General features: G+C 41.2%; 2 protein-coding genes across 9 annotated transcripts in view; both read left to right on the top strand.

Moving 5' to 3' along the window:
• Window positions 1-1,504, top strand: part of TERB1 (telomere repeat binding bouquet formation protein 1) — a 33,098-nt gene extending 31,594 nt beyond the window's left edge. For all 8 annotated transcript variants that reach the window (XM_044419787.1, XM_044419789.1, XM_044419788.1 and 5 more), the window contains one exon: window positions 1,115-1,504. In XM_044419787.1, the coding sequence (XP_044275722.1) occupies window positions 1,115-1,135 (21 nt within the window). In that variant the 3' untranslated portion in view covers window positions 1,136-1,504. The remainder of the gene's footprint in view (window positions 1-1,114) is intronic.
• Window positions 1,505-2,918: 1,414 nt separating this feature from the next.
• Window positions 2,919-18,687, top strand: part of DYNC1LI2 (dynein cytoplasmic 1 light intermediate chain 2) — a 29,163-nt gene continuing 13,394 nt past the window's right edge. The window contains exons 1-4 of the mRNA XM_044419784.1: window positions 2,919-3,058; window positions 7,866-7,939; window positions 8,465-8,581; window positions 12,227-12,457. Coding sequence (XP_044275719.1) covers window positions 2,928-3,058; window positions 7,866-7,939; window positions 8,465-8,581; window positions 12,227-12,457 — 553 coding nt within the window. The 5' untranslated portion in view covers window positions 2,919-2,927. The remainder of the gene's footprint in view (window positions 3,059-7,865; window positions 7,940-8,464; window positions 8,582-12,226; window positions 12,458-18,687) is intronic.

Below are 18,687 nucleotides of genomic sequence, written 5' to 3'. Positions count from 1 at the left end.
GAGGTGGCTAGATGGAGTCACTGAGGCAGTTGGTGTGAGCTTAAGTGGACTCCAGGAGATGGTGGAGGACAGGATGGCCTGGAGGAGTGTTGTCCATGGGGTCGCGATGGGTCGGACATGACTTCGCGACTAACAACACCACCAACAACTGAAATGTAGTTGAAGACTGCCAAGAAACTGGTAAGTTTAGAATACGACCACTAGGCTACTAATCAGGACTGAACTCTAGGATTATATCCTACCAGTGCTTAAGGAACTGCACTTACTTCTGTTCCATCTTCGAATGCAGTTCCAGTCCATAAGCATTTGAGAGCAGGCCATCCTAATGGTTTGATCATGACTCCTGCAAGCCTAAACCTAGCAGGAGGTGATTTGATAGTGACAAGGAAACTTTAAAATAATTCTCCAGATCAAAATAGCTATCTATCTACTTCAATCAGCACACCAAGTCAAGGACATGACTGCTGTCATGTCTTGGGCTGATGACATTTTGGGAAAGTGTTTGAAACACCCTAGTTTGAGGGGCTTTGGCAGAAATGTTGATGTCCCTGAGAATAATAAGCCTGGCAGTCTCCAAGTTAGAAAACATCTGTGTTAGCAAAAGTGAGGTACTTCTTAGGAAGGGTGGTGACTACACCAGCATGCTCCCTAATCTGTTTCTACTGCCCAACACAAGATTCATAACCCTCAAATCTCAGGCTTGACTGGATAAGGATCCTGGAAAACATATGAAACCTGTAGGCTACAGTACCCTTAGCACTTGACCTTCAAACCTGTGTGGATGCTGCACCAGAACTCTGATGAATGCAGTTGAAAGATCCAGTCTGCCCAGTGTGTTCTTTGGTAAATTTGCCAGGTCTGTCCCCTCATCCATGATCAAAACACAGATAATGTATAGCACTGAACAATAGGACCTGAAAGCTTGAAGGTAAGCTGATAGGCAAACTTACGTTACTATGGCTAGAAGAAGGGTTAGAACAGTGGGAAACAAATCAGGAGTGTTGGACCCTGTGTTCCTACCTCTGCAGTTGTACTTGAAACCATAGCTTGATAGAATATTTCAGTGTGCTAGTGCACAGAAATTTGTCTTGATTTTGCACTTTCTGTCTTACAGAAGAAAGAACAAAAAGTATGACATCAATGAAACTGGATGAAAATCAATGAAATTTTGTTCAAAATGTATAGTGCCAGTATTATCTAAACAGAATACTTTTCTTCTGAAGATTTTATGTGCCATAAGTTCCTTCAATCAGCAACATTTCGAGTGGTATTTTCACAGTGCTATTACAAATTTTAATAACAGTAGTAGTATACTTTTCTTTAAGAAAGTTAACAAGATGGTATTTGCTTTAACTTCCGTTGTTTTGACTTTCTTTTGGATGAAACCATTGGAAAAATAAAAATATTATGCAAGAGGATGAACAAATGTTCCTGCTCAAATGTATTGTATTTTAAATATGCAGTATGTGCTGTATATTCATCCAACAAAGCATGTAAGTTATAACTGTTTTCTCAAATTCTTTTAGCTTCATTTTTCAAGGGTTCATTCTTCAGGTGAACATAAATTTGTGTACTTCTAGACTATGTAATATATGTTTTTCATATTAGAGATAACCTTAATGCAGGGGGAAATGTGTGGTGTAATTATTTTGTCACATCTTTCACCAGAGTATATGTGTAGTCAGTGTGTTTGTCAATGGTTAAATGAATTTTAGTGCTGCACCTCATACATGATATATATGCACTTTTTTTTCCTTTTCCTTGCAAAGGGATTTTCTCTTGGAAAAAACTATTTTTGAGTCCTTTCACAATAGATTAAGGCTGTTGGGTCTGAAGAAGTTTTGCTGTATTACTGAAACATACCTACTATCTATTCTCAGGAGGATTGATCATGTATCATGTATCACCTCTATTAATAATCTATAATTAGGACCCATTCAAGCAGCACTTTTATTCCATAATTGCAATTTCCGTGCTTACTTCCAGTTATAGATGCACGATTCTTGCTAGATCTGGCATCTCCACGATAGCATTTGAAAAGCCCCTGAGCATAATGAAGGTGACAGTCCTTTTCTGCTATTGCTGCTCCGCCACTGGTATTCACTGGCACAATCAGGGCTCTACAACACAACATTGCAACACTTCTACTTTATTACAGCCAAATCACACACACATCCAGGAGAGTATCATGTACCAGATGTCATGAGTTAACAGCAGGGGGTTGGACTCAATGGCCTTCATTGCCCCTTCCAACTTTTCTGTGATTCATAAGTTGAAGACAACTTGACAGAACAAATCAAAAGGGGGAATCTGAAAACCATGATGCTTATAATGTGATAACTTTGAAGCATCAGATTCTTTGAAGAATTCGAGTTTCTATCTGGTGGTATTGTTAAAAGACACTCCTCTAAAAGACGTAGTTTTCCCATTATATCCTATGAAATCTCTTATTTACGACAATACTGCCTCCTGTATCCTACTCTGATAAGAGTGAATGCTAAACTCGCAACTATGTATAAAATCTCATGCGATTTTGCCCCCAAAACTGCCCGCGATCCCTTGGGCGTAGCCAAGAGACTGCAATACTTCTCATCAACAATAGGAGTCCCTGCGTCTCAAAGAAACACTGGGCGGCGGCCCCTAAAATCTTGAACTCATCGTCCAGAATAGGATGCTGCCACCTTAGATGTCTGCAGCGCTGCCTGAGTAAAACAACCCACTTAGCCTCTTGCCGTACCGAAACTTCGCCTTGTGACAGCGTCTTGGACACTGACATGCCTGTGAGGGAAGGCGCAAAATGCAAGTAAGCGCGCGGCGCGGGGCCGCGGCGGCCGAGAGCGCGACGGCGCCCAGGCGGAGCCCGGGGCGCGCGAGGTCCTTGCGCGGGCGCGCGGCCAGACGGAGTCCTCGCGGCGGGGCCTGGGCGGATGAGGTCACTCTTTGTGGTGGCTGCCGTTGGCAAGATGGCGCCGGTGCTGGCGGAGAAGAAGCTGTTGGGGCCGGACGGGCCTGCGGCGGGCGACTTCCCCAGCGAGGAGGAGGAAGGACAGAGCCTCTGGTGAGGAACCGGGTTAGGCTGGGCTCGGCGCAGGCAGTGGCTCCCGGCTGCCGCTGGCGGCCTTAGTTGGGAGGTGGGTGGGTGCTGCATCTTCTTGATGGGGATTCGATTATACTGTGGCAGCTATTGTCAGGGATGAGCTCGCTCTGTGGGGTACAAACTCTTTGACACCTCCGCTTACAGCACTTAATGTGTGATTCCTATATAACCTTTCGACAGGAGAACGGGCCTGTCATTCGCTGGTTTTGGGAGGGGAGCCTTCTGCATTTGAGCCACAGGAGAAGACTGGGGCGGTTGAAGGAATTGGTTCTCTCTTCCTGTTGCTTTCTCCGTTTGCAAATTTGTTTTAATGCTCTGTGGACACGGAGCTGCATTTAGGGTTCGGAGCATCTATATCAAGAAGGAGCATTTCTTTGCTTTTCATTGAAGCGTTAGGGAGCAAAAGCCTCCCCCAAACGAGGCCCAGCAACAGGACGAAGTGCATCCTCTTGCTTCTGCAAAGCATTCTCTTTTTTCAAAATGAGGTACTGGCAATCCTAATCTTATTTTACCCGGTAACCACAGTTATTAGGAAAAGAAAGGAGACAAAATGACAGACACTGCATTTCTAGGCAGTTAGCTGGAGAAGTAGTGTTGTCAGCATGAATGCACCAGAAACCTGATCCCTGCTTGCTATCATTTGTCTCTGCAGCTTATTTGTGTATAAGTTGGGCTGACTGCTCAAGTGTTCAGATAATAGTTGTTCAGAGAAGTGGATAAAGGCATATTCACTTTTATCGTAGTTCTGGTTTTTTCTGCTTCTGCAGTACTATCTGGATATAGTTACAACATCTCCTCTAGCAAGACTTCTGTCTTTAAAATGAGTAGAACATTGTTATTCATGGGCAGATCATGGTGTGACCCTAGGGTAATATAGCTGACTAAACTTTGAAGTGTCTTACTACTGGCATCCCAATTTTACTTCAAGAGATCTAGTATGATACTTGCTTTTTAATAAAATTTTAAACCTCTTTGTTGATTTTTCTAAAAGAAAAGCAGGATACAGATGTTAAATCCAACTATTACGGAAGAGAAACAAAAACTTTTGTGAATAGTTTTCAGAAGTTTTACCATCACTGAGAAGTAGCTTAGTAAGATGAGCATATCCATAAAAATGTTCTGAGTTCATTTTTCAGATACTGCAGCAATTTTTGTATCCAATCTCTTCCTTTATGGGTTCCTACAGAATTGATTTGTAGGATTGACCATTCTGAAGTACAGAAATTTCTGCTCATCTCTGGTAGTCACTTAGTCTATATTCCAGTGGTATTCTCATCATAAAGCCTTTAGGGGAATTGATTATAACTCTTCTTGTGAATTATACTGTGATGATGAGGCTATTTACAATATTGGAGATGTGCCGTGACCATTGGAGCTTTATCTTTTTTAGTGATACCTCTTGCACCGGGGAAGGGTTGAAAGCAGTACCTGATATCTCTGTGTGAGGTGCTGTCAACTCCTTTCACTGTCTTCGGAGAGGAAGCATATAGCTTATCAATACAAGTGAAGAGCAAAAACTGAAAGGGTGCTTATGCCACCACCATTCTCTTACACCCCACAAATTCCGTTACTCAAGAGGGTCCTACTATTTGTGCGAAAGTGATGTAACATTTTGAAATGAGCAGAGCAAGAGCTTGTATAGAGGAGCTCTCTGATCTGCCTCCTTCTAGGAATGAGCATATCCACAGAATTCTTGGCTTTTCCTAAGAAGTACTAAATCTCCCTTACAGAAACAGTGGGTCCCGCTTGTGGAATGTAGTCAGTGGGATCCAGCACCAGCAGTAATCAGCAGGAGTGTAGATGCCAGTTGGATTCAGCCTATATGATTAAGCCTCTTCAGTAATTTACATGGAATCTAAGTAGCTTGTGTGTATTGCTACCTTTTCCTAGACTTGTGTTTATGTTCTTTAGCTAAAGAAATTGTAGATGTTTTGCATAAGAATTTGGTGAAGCATGGTGATATAGCTTAAAATGGCTATGTAGCTCTGTTTCTGTCATTGAGAAGGAGATGTGGAATTTGAACAAAATTGATCAGTGGAATTTAAGAGTGGGTAAAAAATGAGTTAATATACACCTTACTAATGAAATTTACATGGTTAGGGATTTCAGCATTTCTTACCCATGAGTGTCTCTGTTTGCATTCTAGTGGAGGCTGATTTGCTGACGCATTGCTAGAAATAAAGCACATTGAGAATATAACTTTCAGATGATATTGCATAGTCCTACTTTTCTTGAAGATATGGTTAAACTCTACAAAAGCAGAGCGTTTACTTACATTTATGTATATGATATGAACCCTGAAAGTATATTGTGTATCTCTTCTGGTTTCTAATTATTCACTTCAGCTATGAAGCAAAATGCCCATCAGGGCAGAGCAGCAGACCAAGGATGCAATTCTAAGCCTGTCTAGACAGAAAAAAGCCTCCCTGCTGGCTGAGGCTTGCTGGAATTGATGCATAGGATTGTGTCCTAATGGGCTTAAACATATGCCGCTACCATTTGAACTAAGCAATGCAAAACAATAATGTTAGACAGTCAGCAGTGAACACATCAGTTCTCAGAGGAACAGAATTTCATGAAAGATTAGGTTTCCAAAAATGACCTTGTCACTAAATGCCATTGCTGTGCTTCATAAGCAAGGAAAGTCTTTCAAAACATACCCACCCAATGTGTCTGAACTTGGTATTTCTAGATTCAGCGCTGGTAGTTTTTCTAAACCAGCCTTCCCAAATTTGGGGCACTCCAGATAGGTTGGACTACAGCTGTTGAGAGCACATCATGAGAAAGGTGGGGCTAGATGAATCACCAGTTGGAATTAAGATTGCTGGGAGAAATAACAACCTTAGATATGCAGATGATACTACTCTAATGGCAGAAAATGAAGAGGAACTAAACAGCCTCTTGATGCAGGTGAAGGAGGAGAGCGCAAAAGTTGGCTTGAAACTCAACATTAAGAAAACGAAGATCATGGCATCGGGTCCTCTCACTTCCTGGCAAATAGATGGGGAAGAAATGGAGGTAGTGACAGATTTTATCTTCCTGGGCTCCAAGATCACCGCAGATGGGGACTGCAGCCAAGAAATTAAAAGACGCTTGCTCCTGGGGAGGAAAGCTATGGCAAATCTAGACAGCATACTAAAAAGTAGAGCCATCACCCTGCTGACAAAAGTGCGTATAGTCAAGGCTACGGTTTTCCCAGTTGCAGTGTATTGCTGTGAAAGCTGGACTATAAGGAAAGCTGAGCGCTGAAGAATTGAGGCCTTTGAATTGTGGTGCTGGCGGAGACTCCTGTGAGTCCCTTGGACTGCAAGATGATCAAACTGGTCAGTCCGAGAGGAGATCAACCCTGACAGCTCTTTAGAAGGCCAGATTCTGAAGATGAAACTCAAATACTTTGGCCACCTAATGAGAAGGAAGGACTCCCTGGAGAAGAGTCTAATGCTGGGAACAATAGATAGCAAAAGAAGAAGGGGACGGCAGAGGATGAGGTGGCTAGATGGAGTCACTGAGGCAGTTGGTGTGAGCTTAGGTAGACTCCAGGAGATGGTGGAGGACAGGATGGCTTGGAGGAGTGTTGTCCATGTGGTCGCGATGGGTCGGACACGACTTCACGACTAACAACAACAACAGCTATTGTTGGTTATGATGGGTGTTGTTGCCTAACACATTTGGAGTGCACTTAGCTGAATACATCTGTCTTAAACATAGGAACTAATTTTAAATCCATCCAACTTAAATTACTGATTTTAATAAAAGTTTTCTAGAGTGTATATTTCCTGAAGAAGCATGACTAATAATTGATTGGTGTAACTATAGACATGTATTTATTAGTTTGAAACTAAATAAAGCTTTTAGGCCACCTAGGAACATAATCCAGAACTTCTGGTTTCCTGCCCATGATCTTTCACACTGTGGAACAATAACTGCTTAGAGATGGGTGTGGGTTCTAAACTGTGAAATCAGTGTCAGGGACACCAAGTAAGATGGCTTACTTGGAGTCCAAGAGCTTTTTAATCAAAACTAGTAATTATTGGGCAGAACAGAATTTAGAAGTAAATATCCGTGATCAGTAGAGTCATAGCCTCTCAGTTTAAGAGCTGAACACAATATGGAGCTCAGGTAGATACAGGGCATAAAATATTTCACCTAGATGGAGTCAGTGGATGCTCCTGGTGAGTCTTCTGAGTTCTAGCACTTGAAATGACTTTCCAGTCCCAAGGTCCAATAAAAGGCCTTCATAATTAATATAGTTTACACTACCGTCAGTTACATATATAATGCTGGGTTTCAAAAATCAAGTAGTCACTCTCTGGCCTGTTTACATAAAAAGCAAGCTTTAACTCAAGTTGATCAAAGTTAATAGTTTCAACTGGATATTATGAATGTGTTAATACATTTGCTTTAAAGGTGGTTGTCATGTAAGACAGATTTTTATGTTATCCTATATGTTGTGAAATTGTTGTGAACTGCCCAGAGAGTTTTGACTATTGAGTGGTATAAAAATATAAGAAACAGTAAGTTATAAAAGAGTTACTTAAAATAATTGAAATGGAATAGATAAAATACTACTTCTTACTCAATTTATAGATGTACTCCTGCATAGAAAGGCACTCTGTCTAGAAAAGGGATGTCTTGAAAAAAAAATGAAAAATTGTTGTCTCCCATCCCATATTTTTTCTTGGCTTTTCACAGCCCTACCTCTTTCAGTTGCCTTGCTTACATGCTGTTATTTGCTAGTAAAAATAACAAAAGATTTTGTTTTATGTAGGTTCTCAATATTGAGTGAGGTGTCTACTCGATCCAGATCTAAATTACCTGCAGGCAAAAATATACTTGTCTTTGGTAAGTATTCTTGAGTCATAGTGGGAAGCTGTCAGTTTGAGAGCTAACTTTTTTATGAAAACAAAAGGCAAATGTATGAAAAATACAGAGCCATTTAATTTGGTAGAAAGTCTGTTTGAAGTCTCTTCCTATATTATTACCTGGGCTTAAGTTGATCTTGGTATCTTTTCCTCTGACAGGGTATCCTGAATTTAATATGTTGACATAAGGCTTTTGGTGCTATTGGCTGAATGAGAGACAAAACATTAAAATTACAAATGTGACCTTTTCTGAAGTTAAATTAAAAAAAACTTAGTAAATGTTTTGATAATGTAAACTAAGTGTGTATAAAGAGAGATTTAGAAAACCTGACTGCTGTATAATGGGGCTGCTGCTTTATTTTGCTGCCCTATAAAATGATAGAGTAAATATGGCATTTCCAGCCACAGTGGATCAGTTAAATTCTTAGCTGAAAGGCACAACTGGTGTTTCCTATAAAGGTGGGCTTCCTGATGTTTCTTTTCTGCCCTGCAAACTTATTGGCAGGTGATGATGGTTCAGGCAAAACAACACTAATGACTAAAATACAAGGAACAGAGCATGGCAAGAAAGGAAGAGGTCTGGAATACTTGTACCTGAACATCCATGATGAAGACCGAGATGGTAAAGTATTTCCTGTATCTGCAGGAATAGATTTGTCCATTTTCACAGAACAGCTGGTTATGAATGCCATTTTACAGACTTGTCTTGTGCATGTTTGCATGGAAGTAAGTTTCAGTGTTCAGTGAAGCTTAGTACTATACAAGTTTATATAGTTTATAAGTCTATGGATTTGCAACTGTAATTGCATCCATTTGATTTAATACATTGAAATGCAAATGGGATTCATAAAGGGAATGTATAAAATGTCTTGGGTGGGTTTTCCATGCTCTAGCTGCGTGGTTCTCCTGGAAATTATATGCATTGTTCTGTCATTTTGGTTTTTGCTAGTGTTTGTTTACTATTAGTCAATTCATTCTTTCCTCATTAGTTTCTTCTGTATAATCTTGGCTTTCTTTTTCTGAGATTCCTATTCTGTTTCTGCACTCTTCCTGCTTTTGTGCCTTTCATAGAATCATAAAATACGACAATATCGGGTCTAACCTCCTGCTCAGTGCAGAACCCCAGGTTAAACCATCTCTCTCAGATGGCTTTCCAGTTGCATCCTGAATGCCTCTAGTGTAGGAGAGCCCACACTCTTCCTAGGTAATTGGTTCCATTGTTGGCTCTAATAGGGAGGAAATATTTCCTGCCGTTAAGTCAGAATCTGTCTTTCTGTAACTTGAGCCCATTATTCTGTGTCCTGCATCTTGGGATGACTGATCCTGTCCTTCCACTCTGAGATAGCCTTTCAAGTACTTGTAGGGTGCTATCCTATCTTCCCTCAGTCTTCTCTTCTGAAGACTAAACATGCCCAGTCCATTCAATCTCTTCTCATGGGGACTGTTTCCAGTCTCTGGATCATCCTTGTTGTCCTTCTTCGAACACTTTATAGCTTGTCTGCATCTTTCTTAAACTGTGGTGCCCACAACTGGACACAGTACCCAAAATGAGGGCTAACCAGTACTCATCTGAATTGTACTTCACGGGATTTGGAAGTGATACTACTATTAATGCAGCCTAAAATAGCTTTTTCCCTTTTTGGAGCCACATCACATTGTTGACTCATATTCAGCTTGTGACCTACAACAATTCCAAAATGCTTCTCATTTCTTGCGGTATTGTTGAGCCAAGTATTCGCCATCTTGTAACGATGCATTTGGTTCCTTTTCCATAGGTGCAGAACTTAGCATTTGTTCCTATTGAATTTCATTCTGTTGTTTTCAGCCCAGTGCTCCAACCTATCAAGATTACCTTGAATCTTCTTTCTCTCTTCCAGGGTATTAGCTATCCCACCCAGTTTTGTATTATCTTCAACTCTAATAAGTGTTCCCTGCGCTTTTTCATCTAAATCATTAATTAAAATGTTGAAGTGCTCTAGGCCCAGAACTGAACACTGTGGTACCCCACTTGTACTTCTCCCCAGTTTGAGAATGTGCCATTGATGAGCACTTGTTGAGTCCAATTTTGTAGCCAACCATGGATCCACCTAATCGTTGTTCCATCTAGCCCACTCTGAGCTAGCTTGCTAATCGGGAGATCATGGGACACTTGGTCAAAAGGTCTGCTAAAGCCACTTGATAATCTGCTCCAGAATTTCCCCAAGGATTAATGTCAAATTGGTCTGTAGTTCCCAGGATCTTCTGTTTTTCCTTTCTTGAAGATAGGACAACATTAGCCCTTATCCAGTCACCTGGCACTTCTGCCCTCCACGATTTCTCAAAGATAACAGACAGTGGTTCTAAGCGTTTTTCCGTTAGTTCCTTTATAACTCTAGGATGGTCCTAGAGATATGAACACATTCAAAACAATTAGATGATCCTTGACCATTTGCCTGTCAATCCTGAGCTGCCATCCTGCTCCTTCAGCTTGTACTTCTCCTTCATCAGGAATGTCATAGATCTTCTTTTGGGAGAAGACTGAGCCAAAGAGGGATTGAGTGCTTCTGCCTCTTCTTTGTCATCTGATATCATTTTGCCATTCACAATGAGTAGTTGAATCCCCATTTCTTTCGTCTGTCTTTTACTTTGGGCATATTTGAAGAAGCTTTTTTGTTGCTTTTACCATCCCTTGCTCAGTTCATTCTAACTTTAGCCTGCTTGACACCATACCTACAGTTCCATGTTTCCTGCCTGTATTTTTCCTTTGGGGCCTGGCTTTCCTTCCGCTTCCAATACATGTCCTTTTTTGTTCCCATAGTATCTCTAAGGTTTTTTGTAAAGCCATCTCTAGGTTCATATTCATATTTTCTTCATTACTAACTCATATCTTTCCAGTTTCTATCTGGAAGGACTTCCACTATTAATACTAAATGGACTAAATGGAGTCACCTGTCCAAAGACTTAGGTCTTGCTCTCAGTTGTGTCCTAACCTCCACCTATCAAATCAGACTGAGATGTTTCTTACAATTATACAAATACATAAGCCCTATGACAACACACATATAAATCATTCAGCAATAACCTTAACAGTTCTCTGTGCATCCATATGGTCTTGTAGCTCTTCAGGATTTTTTTTAAATCCCTGGTGATAGTAATTAATGTGGAATGTAATAAGTTATCCACCTGCCATCTCTTGATACCACTTTATTCTGCCAAGTGGACTTTCCTTCCTCTTTGACTTTTCCCTTTTCTATTTCCTCAGTTCCCATATTCTATCCATTGCGAAATCATCAGTTCTTCCCGTATAAAAATATAGTATTTTATTTTTGTCCCCTAGTAAATTAGGACCCACACCCTGGTTATCTCTCCTATAGATTACTGAAGTTCCTTCTCTTTATATTTCTGTTGTGCTACCATGGTCTGCAAATGTCACACGCTCTGCTGCTAAAATTAATTAATCTCTGATTTTGCTCTGGTCACGTGACACCCCCTTCTTGAAATCCTTGTACTGGTTTCCTGTGTACTCTTAGATTATAGAAGAGTAATGTTGGAAGGGGCCAATACATCAGCTCAAACCCCCTGCACAGTGCTGGACTCCCAAGTTAAAGGATTCCTAACAGATGGCGGTCCAACTGTATCCTCAGTGCCTCGAGTTTGGGAGAGCTTGTGAACCCTCTAGAACCTTCCATAATTCCTTCAAAACTCTCCATGGCCATTTATTTCCCCACATACCTTTGCTCTAATATCATAGTACATCCCTACCTGTCATCTTTGTTCATCCAACTCCGCTACTCTAGGCCATCCTAAGGCCTCCTGTTCCCTGATGACTTTTCCCTTTCTTCCTTGCTGTCCTTTATCCCTGGAACTGCATCTCTGAACCTACTTTTTCTAGGAAGCCTTTGGAATAGCCCCTAGTTCTTAACCTAGGGCCCTCCAGATATGTTGCACTGCAATTCCCATCACCCTCATCCTGGCAGAGAATTATGGGATTTGCAGTCCAGTACACCAGGAGGGCACCAAGTTTGAGAACAGCACCCTACTTTCTCAAAAATTAAGTATATATAACAGTAATATTAAAATAATTTCCCCTATTATCACTGCCTTATTTTCTTTCTTTGTTTGCCTTCTGAATGGCAATGTGAAGGGAGATTGTAATCCCACTTTGAGTAGGGAACTGTTCTCTCATTCATTGTAAAATGCTAAGTACATAGACGGTGCTATATACATTAAAAATAACATTGCATCTGGTAAATGATGTCTCAATGAGAAGATGTCTTCCTCTTTTCAGATCAGACTCGCTGTAATGTCTGGATTCTTGATGGGGACTTATACCACAAAGGTCTTCTGAAGTTTGCTGTTTCAGCAGAATCATTGCAGGAGACTGTTGTAATCTTTGTGGCAGATATGTCTAGGCCATGGACTATTATGGAATGCTTACAAAAATGGGCAAGTGTCTTGCGTGAGCATATTGATAAACTGAAAATTCCCCCTGAAGACATGAGAGACATGGAACAGCGATGTAAGTAAAGCAAGACTGTTTTCTATCTTTGCACAGCTTTTGAAAGGACTTCTCACATATAGCACATTTATTTTTCTATATATATATATTTATTAAACCTCTCACTAGCTAAATTTCTCTAGGCATTTTATCATGATGATACCAACAAAACCAACCATATAAAACTAATAAGTATATCAACACAGCGTAAAATATAGTAGCACATTGCAGGAACTAGGATAATAAAGCACTAAGCTACTAATGTGTTTAAATATATAACTACTTATACTGAGTCAGACTATTGGTCTGTCTAACCCAGCATTGTATCCTCATGACTCCTGGTTACTTGCCGTGGCTTCACAGACTTGTTGCATGACTGAAAACAGTATCGCTAGTTATGTGGGCAGTGTGGTTGCAGACATGTATTCTGTGCTTGTTCATAGAACAAATGGAGAAGAATTTAGTATCCTCAGACATTTAAACCACATCTCTATTCTTTATACTTGGAAGTATGCAGATTTTGGAATAGCATAGGTGACAGTTCAGATTAACAGAGCTAGTGTGCTGTAATGGTTAGGTTATGGCATAGCATAGCATAGCAGTTTATTATGGTCAGTGACCAGATTGTCCATTAAAAAACAATTTACAAAGGAAAACCATAGGCTAAAATATTCCAGCTATTAAAAGGCTAAATAACAGTAGACAAATGATATCAAATTGATTAAAATTGCCTGTTACAATTTCTAATTAAAATTTTAAAACCAATTGCATACAATATCTTTGTGGATCTTGGAGGCAGCTGCGAAAAACCTAGAACAACTGTGAGCTGGGCATTGGTGCCTATAAGAAGCTTCCTGGCAACCTCAGGATCAGATCTGCCTGGTCACCTTCTAAACAGATGGAAAATATACTTGGCCCATATTCCTTGATAAAACCAACAGTAAAAAAATAACATGTTCAGTTGTTTCAAGCTCTGTAGCACCACACGGGCAAACCCCTCCACCATTGACATCTTAAAGTATTTCCCCTACAAGACTGCAGAGGGGAGTACTTGCCATCTTAGGTTAGGGTATTGAACTAGGACTTGATTGATCTGGATTCTCATCCCTCTCAGCCGTGAAGCTCACTGGGTGACTTGGAACCAGTCTCTGACTCTTGGCCTAGCCTACCTCATAGGGTTGTTGTCAGGATAAAATGGAAAGAAGGAAGATTACATAAATAGCTTCTCAGCCTTTTGGCTAAGATCAAGTGTGGTGATTATATAAATCACTGTGAGCCCTTTGCAGGAAAAGTAGTGTTGCTTGTTTTTTAATCGCAAAGTCATGCCCGACCCATCATGACCCCATGGACAACATTCCTTCAGGCTCTCCTGTCCTCCACCACACCTCGGAGTCCACCCAAGCTCACCCTCACTGCCCCAGTGACTCCATCTAGCCACCTCATCCTCTGCCGTCCCCTTCTCCTTTTGCTGTCAGTCGTTCCCAGCATCAGAGTAAAAAGTGGGGTAGAGGTAAATAAATAAATAGTAATGAGTTTGGGAACAATGACAAAATGAGAAATATCTAAAGAAATGGGTCTGTTGCTATAGCCATGTGACTATAAGATGGTATACAAACGTGTTAAATAAATAACGTGCAGAGAGCTTTAACTCTTGGGTGGTATAAATATCTCTGTGGCATTAAAAGTAGGCCCAATTTTCTCATACCTGTACTCTTTTGTAATTTGTAAAAAATCTGTTTTTACAGACTTGTTATTTCTTCCACGGGGGACTTTGGCAAGTAGAGCTGTGTATGCACCACTGAATATCTTCAGACTGGGCAGCCTCAGTTGTATTCTGTAAACAGGTTGACTTGACTGAGCTTATCCTGTAGATATCTTGGTTTGTATCTGTTAGAGCCCTCCCTCCCTCCCTCCCTATACTGCCCAGCAGCCAAAGCTCTCTTGGCAGGTTGCAGCCACATATTTAAAACAATATAAAATATACCAATTAAAACATCATTAAAAAGTTGTCAATACGAAGTTGCCAAAATTTCAAAACAGAAAACAAAAATTATATGTTAAAAAGACCCAGTTAGACCCTATCTAACAACTAGCAGGCCCCAGTAACTACTTAAATGCTCTGCAGTAGATGGTGGTCTTTATGTGATGCCAAAAAGATAATCAAGTCGGTACCAGATGGGTCTCAATGGGACCACTACTGAAAACGCTTGTCTCCTTGTTGCCACTATCTGAGCCTCCCTTGGAGGTGGGGATCAGTGAAAGGCTCCAGAACTTGATCGTAGTGTCCAGTTAGGTAGAGGCTGGAAGAGGTGTTTCATCAAAAATCATGGTCCTAAGCGTGTAGGGCTTTATAGGTCAAAACCAGCACCTTGAATTGGGCTTGGAAGCATATAGGCAGCCAGTGCAAGTAAGCCAGAATTAGTGTTATCCAATCAGACTGCCTGTTCCCTGTTACTGATGTGGCTGCCTCATTTAGCACAAGCTGCAGCTTCCAATCAGTCTTCAAGGGCGGCCCCATGTAGAGTACATTGCAGTAGTCTATCTTAGAGATTACCTGAGCATGGATCACTGAGAGCAGGCTGTCTCTGTCCAGATAGGAACATAGCTTAGCTACCAGCCAAAGGTGGTAGAAGGCACTCTGAAGCCACCTGAGCCTCAGGTGACAACGATGGCCTAAGCACCCTCAAGACTGCTTTGTCTTTAGAAGTTAGTTTCATCCTTTGAAAACCAAAAGTATATTTCCCAAGTGTGATCTTATAGAGACATTCCCTTACAATAAATTAATTGTATTGTAAAAGGTATTTTGCTGTACTAAATTTACTTGTGCAGTTATTTGACAAAACCCAAAAATCTAATAACATTAAAAAGTTGCACGCGTGCACTTCTGCATGTGAGATGTGCGGGTAGTGGTCCCAGCCCATATTTCCACCTCATGTTTACTGAGTACAACTCTAACCCCAATGGGAAAGACTGGGCAGTGACACTTGCAGTGCAGTGGCAAGTGACACTTCTCTGTTGGTGTTCCTCTCTCTTCTTTCTAGGTAGATTGTGCAGTTCTGTTGTTTTGTTTACTATTTCAGAGACTGAAGAATCCTAACACATTGAAACAAATCACATCTCTATTCTGCATACTTAGAAGCATGCAGATTTTTTTATAACATAGGATAGGGTTCAGATTAACAGAACTAATGTGGCATAATGGTTAATGCCCTAGCTGAGCAGAGCAGAGGAAACTGCCCCAGCTGGTCTAGGACATCTAAGGTATTTATTTATCTATTAGATTTCTATCTCTTCTTTGTATTTATTTTTTATTTTTAAAAGAACTCAGAGCAGTTTATATCATTCCCTTCTTGCTCTCAGACCTATCCCTGCAACAGCAACACTGTGAGGTAGGTTGGGCTGAGAGTCTGGCTGACCCAAAGTCATGCAGCTGGGTCTGTGGCTGAGCAGAGACTAGAGTTCCAGTCCTATGCTCCTAACCAGTGCAGCATACCAGATGCTAGCAGGAATTTGGCAATGGGGTAGGAGTGGAAGAGGGGACAAAGGCAGGGGCAAAGGTGAGGAGCCTGGAGTAGCCCAGCAACAGTCTCTTCCAAGAAACTGAGAGCTGCAACTGAAAGGGAATGCCTGATTACGATCAGCCCTGTGAGTGGGGAGTTTCACTCTGGTTCCTGATACCCAGCTGGGCAGGTCAGAGGAAGATGCCCCGGCTGACCTAGGGACTCTTGGACACAAGAACACATCTTGCCAGCCGAATCTGATTTTATGTTCTGATTGAGTAACCTCCCTGATAGATGCTTGGAATGTTGTGGACATAATCTGCCTTGACTTTAGCGAAGCTTTTGATCAAGTGTCCCATGACACTTTTGACAAGTGTCCCATAATCTCCTGATTAGCAAGCTATCTCAAAGTGGGCTAGATGGAACAACGATCAAGTGGATCCATGATTGGCTATAGAATTGGATTCAGCAAGTGCACATCAGTGGCACCTTCTCAAACTGGGGAGAGGTACAAGTGGGGCTCAATTTACAGGAAGCCAGATTCTGGCAGGATACCTGAAAAAAATTCCTGGCTGTTAGAGCAGTATGATAATAGAACCAATTACCTAGGGCAGTTGTGGGGTCTCCCACACTTGAGGAATTCAGGGAAGATGTAGGAGGTGAACCAAAGTTTGCAGAACACTCATAGTGTGAAATAGAAAATAGCCACTTTCCTGTGCAGTGATGATTTATTTTGCTGAATCCCAGAAACAAGTGTAACTTAAATATGATCAATGTAAGAGCAACACATGTATTGCAGTATTAGCTATGCAGTGTTAAAGGGTATAACATCTGCCTGTTCTTCTATGGTATACTCTTGGACTTAGTATTGTAATTGCAGAACATTTTCACCATTCCTGAAAATGTATTAACTCCACAGTACTGCAAAATAGATGTTTTTCCAGTTGTCTTGTTTGAAATATTTGGACATTTCCTTTTTTGCTAAGTGCAATCTGGGAGGCATCTCCTGGCATTTCACACATCTCTGGTTTCAGCCTTGTACTCTGCTCATTTTTAAATGGCTGGAGAAAAAAACCAAAGATATCCAAATGCTTTTCAAAGCTTTGTCATGTGGCTTTATCAAACGAAGAGCTAGTCTCAAATTCAGTGGATTAAAGGATCCCTTTCTTCTACCATGAAGTATGTTTGTGTTTGGGATTACATCATTCTGCATCTTATGAAATAGGCATGAGTCTATGGCTATTGTGATAAAAAAATAAATGCATACTCTTGGAATTCAATAAAATGCAAGGCCATTCTTATGTTTCCCTGCAATGTTTTATGCAGCAATTGTAGTGCTCATACCTCTGCTGAAATATAAGCTGCCAAGTAAACTGTTGAAAAATGCAAGAGGCAGAGCATGGCCAGTGCTGCTCTTTCTTCTCATAGAGGGATTTGTTGAAACTGCCAGAGCAACAGCCTAGGGTAGCATGAGGAAAACAATAACCCTAAGGAAAGGCCTTGGGCCTTTCAGGCTGCAATTGTCAACAGGAGACTTTTTCCAGTAGTATCTCTTCACATGTGCAAAGGAGCAAATTTTCATCCAGTGACTGTATTTTTCTTTAGCCACTGTCTGAGAGAGGACATTGCAGAGTTGAGAATTGAGCATGTTTGGAGGGGAAGATATATAGACCGGTACTATGCAGACCATCTCAAAACCCTTCCTTTTGGAAAAGACCTTCTTTGGCAGTAGTGTTGGTAGAAAGCAGCTGACAAAGCAGTAAAAAATAGTAGAAAGCAGCCAATGAATCAGAAGCCAGGTCATATGCCAGTGGGGAGGGGAGTACAGAGGTCATAGAATTTCTGGTATCATTTTCATCAAATGTAGGAAATGCTACCGTACGTGCATGTATCCATGTGCTCTAAAATGAAGCATCCAGTATAGGTTTCCTGTCTTGAGTACATGTCCAGAGCTGTGAGATGTGTGGTGCCTTATCGTTCCCTGTAGTATATAGCAGACACGGTATTCCTCTAGAGCTGTATTTTCTTGGGTAGTTGCTTATGGCAGCTGAAAACAAATGACCCAGACCTGTGCAGCCTGCAGGATTAGGTTGACTTTAAAATCCGCATAAATAGATTGCAGTGGCTGAAGTCTGCCAGTACTGTCTGACTTTTTGTGGGGAAGGGGGAAGAGTAATTAGTGCAGGCACAGTAAGCTTGCCTGCACCCTAACCCTAAGCGAGTGCTGCTGTTTTATGTTGCATCTAGTACTTTGGGTTGCTCTGGGTTATGGTAAACTGCCAGTTTTCTGACCAGGAGCAAGCTAATATCCTTGCTGCTTAGTGTGTTTAAAGAAAACACTAATCTAATGATATAAGAGTGGCAATGCCAGGGAGATATTTTAGTGAGGGAGCAACTAAGTTGCAGGCGCGCTCTAGATGTGTGAAACGTGCCACGCCTAGAAATATCGTTTATAAAAATTTGATCCAGTGGCAGTCAGGGTAGGGTCCTTCGGATTCTGTTTTGTACTTGAAGTCCAATATATTGCTGCAGGCCTATGCAGGATATGGCTTTCTTGGCTCAGGCTCTGTCCCTTCTTTAGCATGCATATCTGATAGCACTGGGCAGTGGATGCACACTGCACAGAAAGGCCTGTCCCTTGTAGTACACCCTGTGAGGCTTCTGGTCACATTTCCTGGTTTTCCACAACAGGAGATGGTAAGCATTGCTTGTTTAAGTGTGCCCAGGCCTCGGCCTTGTTGATGACTTCAG

The sequence above is a fragment of the Varanus komodoensis genome, unplaced genomic scaffold (genome assembly GCF_004798865.1).
Source record: "Varanus komodoensis strain SLA01 unplaced genomic scaffold, ASM479886v1 scaffold109, whole genome shotgun sequence".
In the NCBI taxonomy this organism is placed as follows: Eukaryota; Metazoa; Chordata; class Lepidosauria; order Squamata; family Varanidae; genus Varanus; species Varanus komodoensis.
The sequence above is the reverse complement of the archived record's forward strand: the minus strand, read 5'-3'. Positions and strand labels throughout refer to the sequence as shown.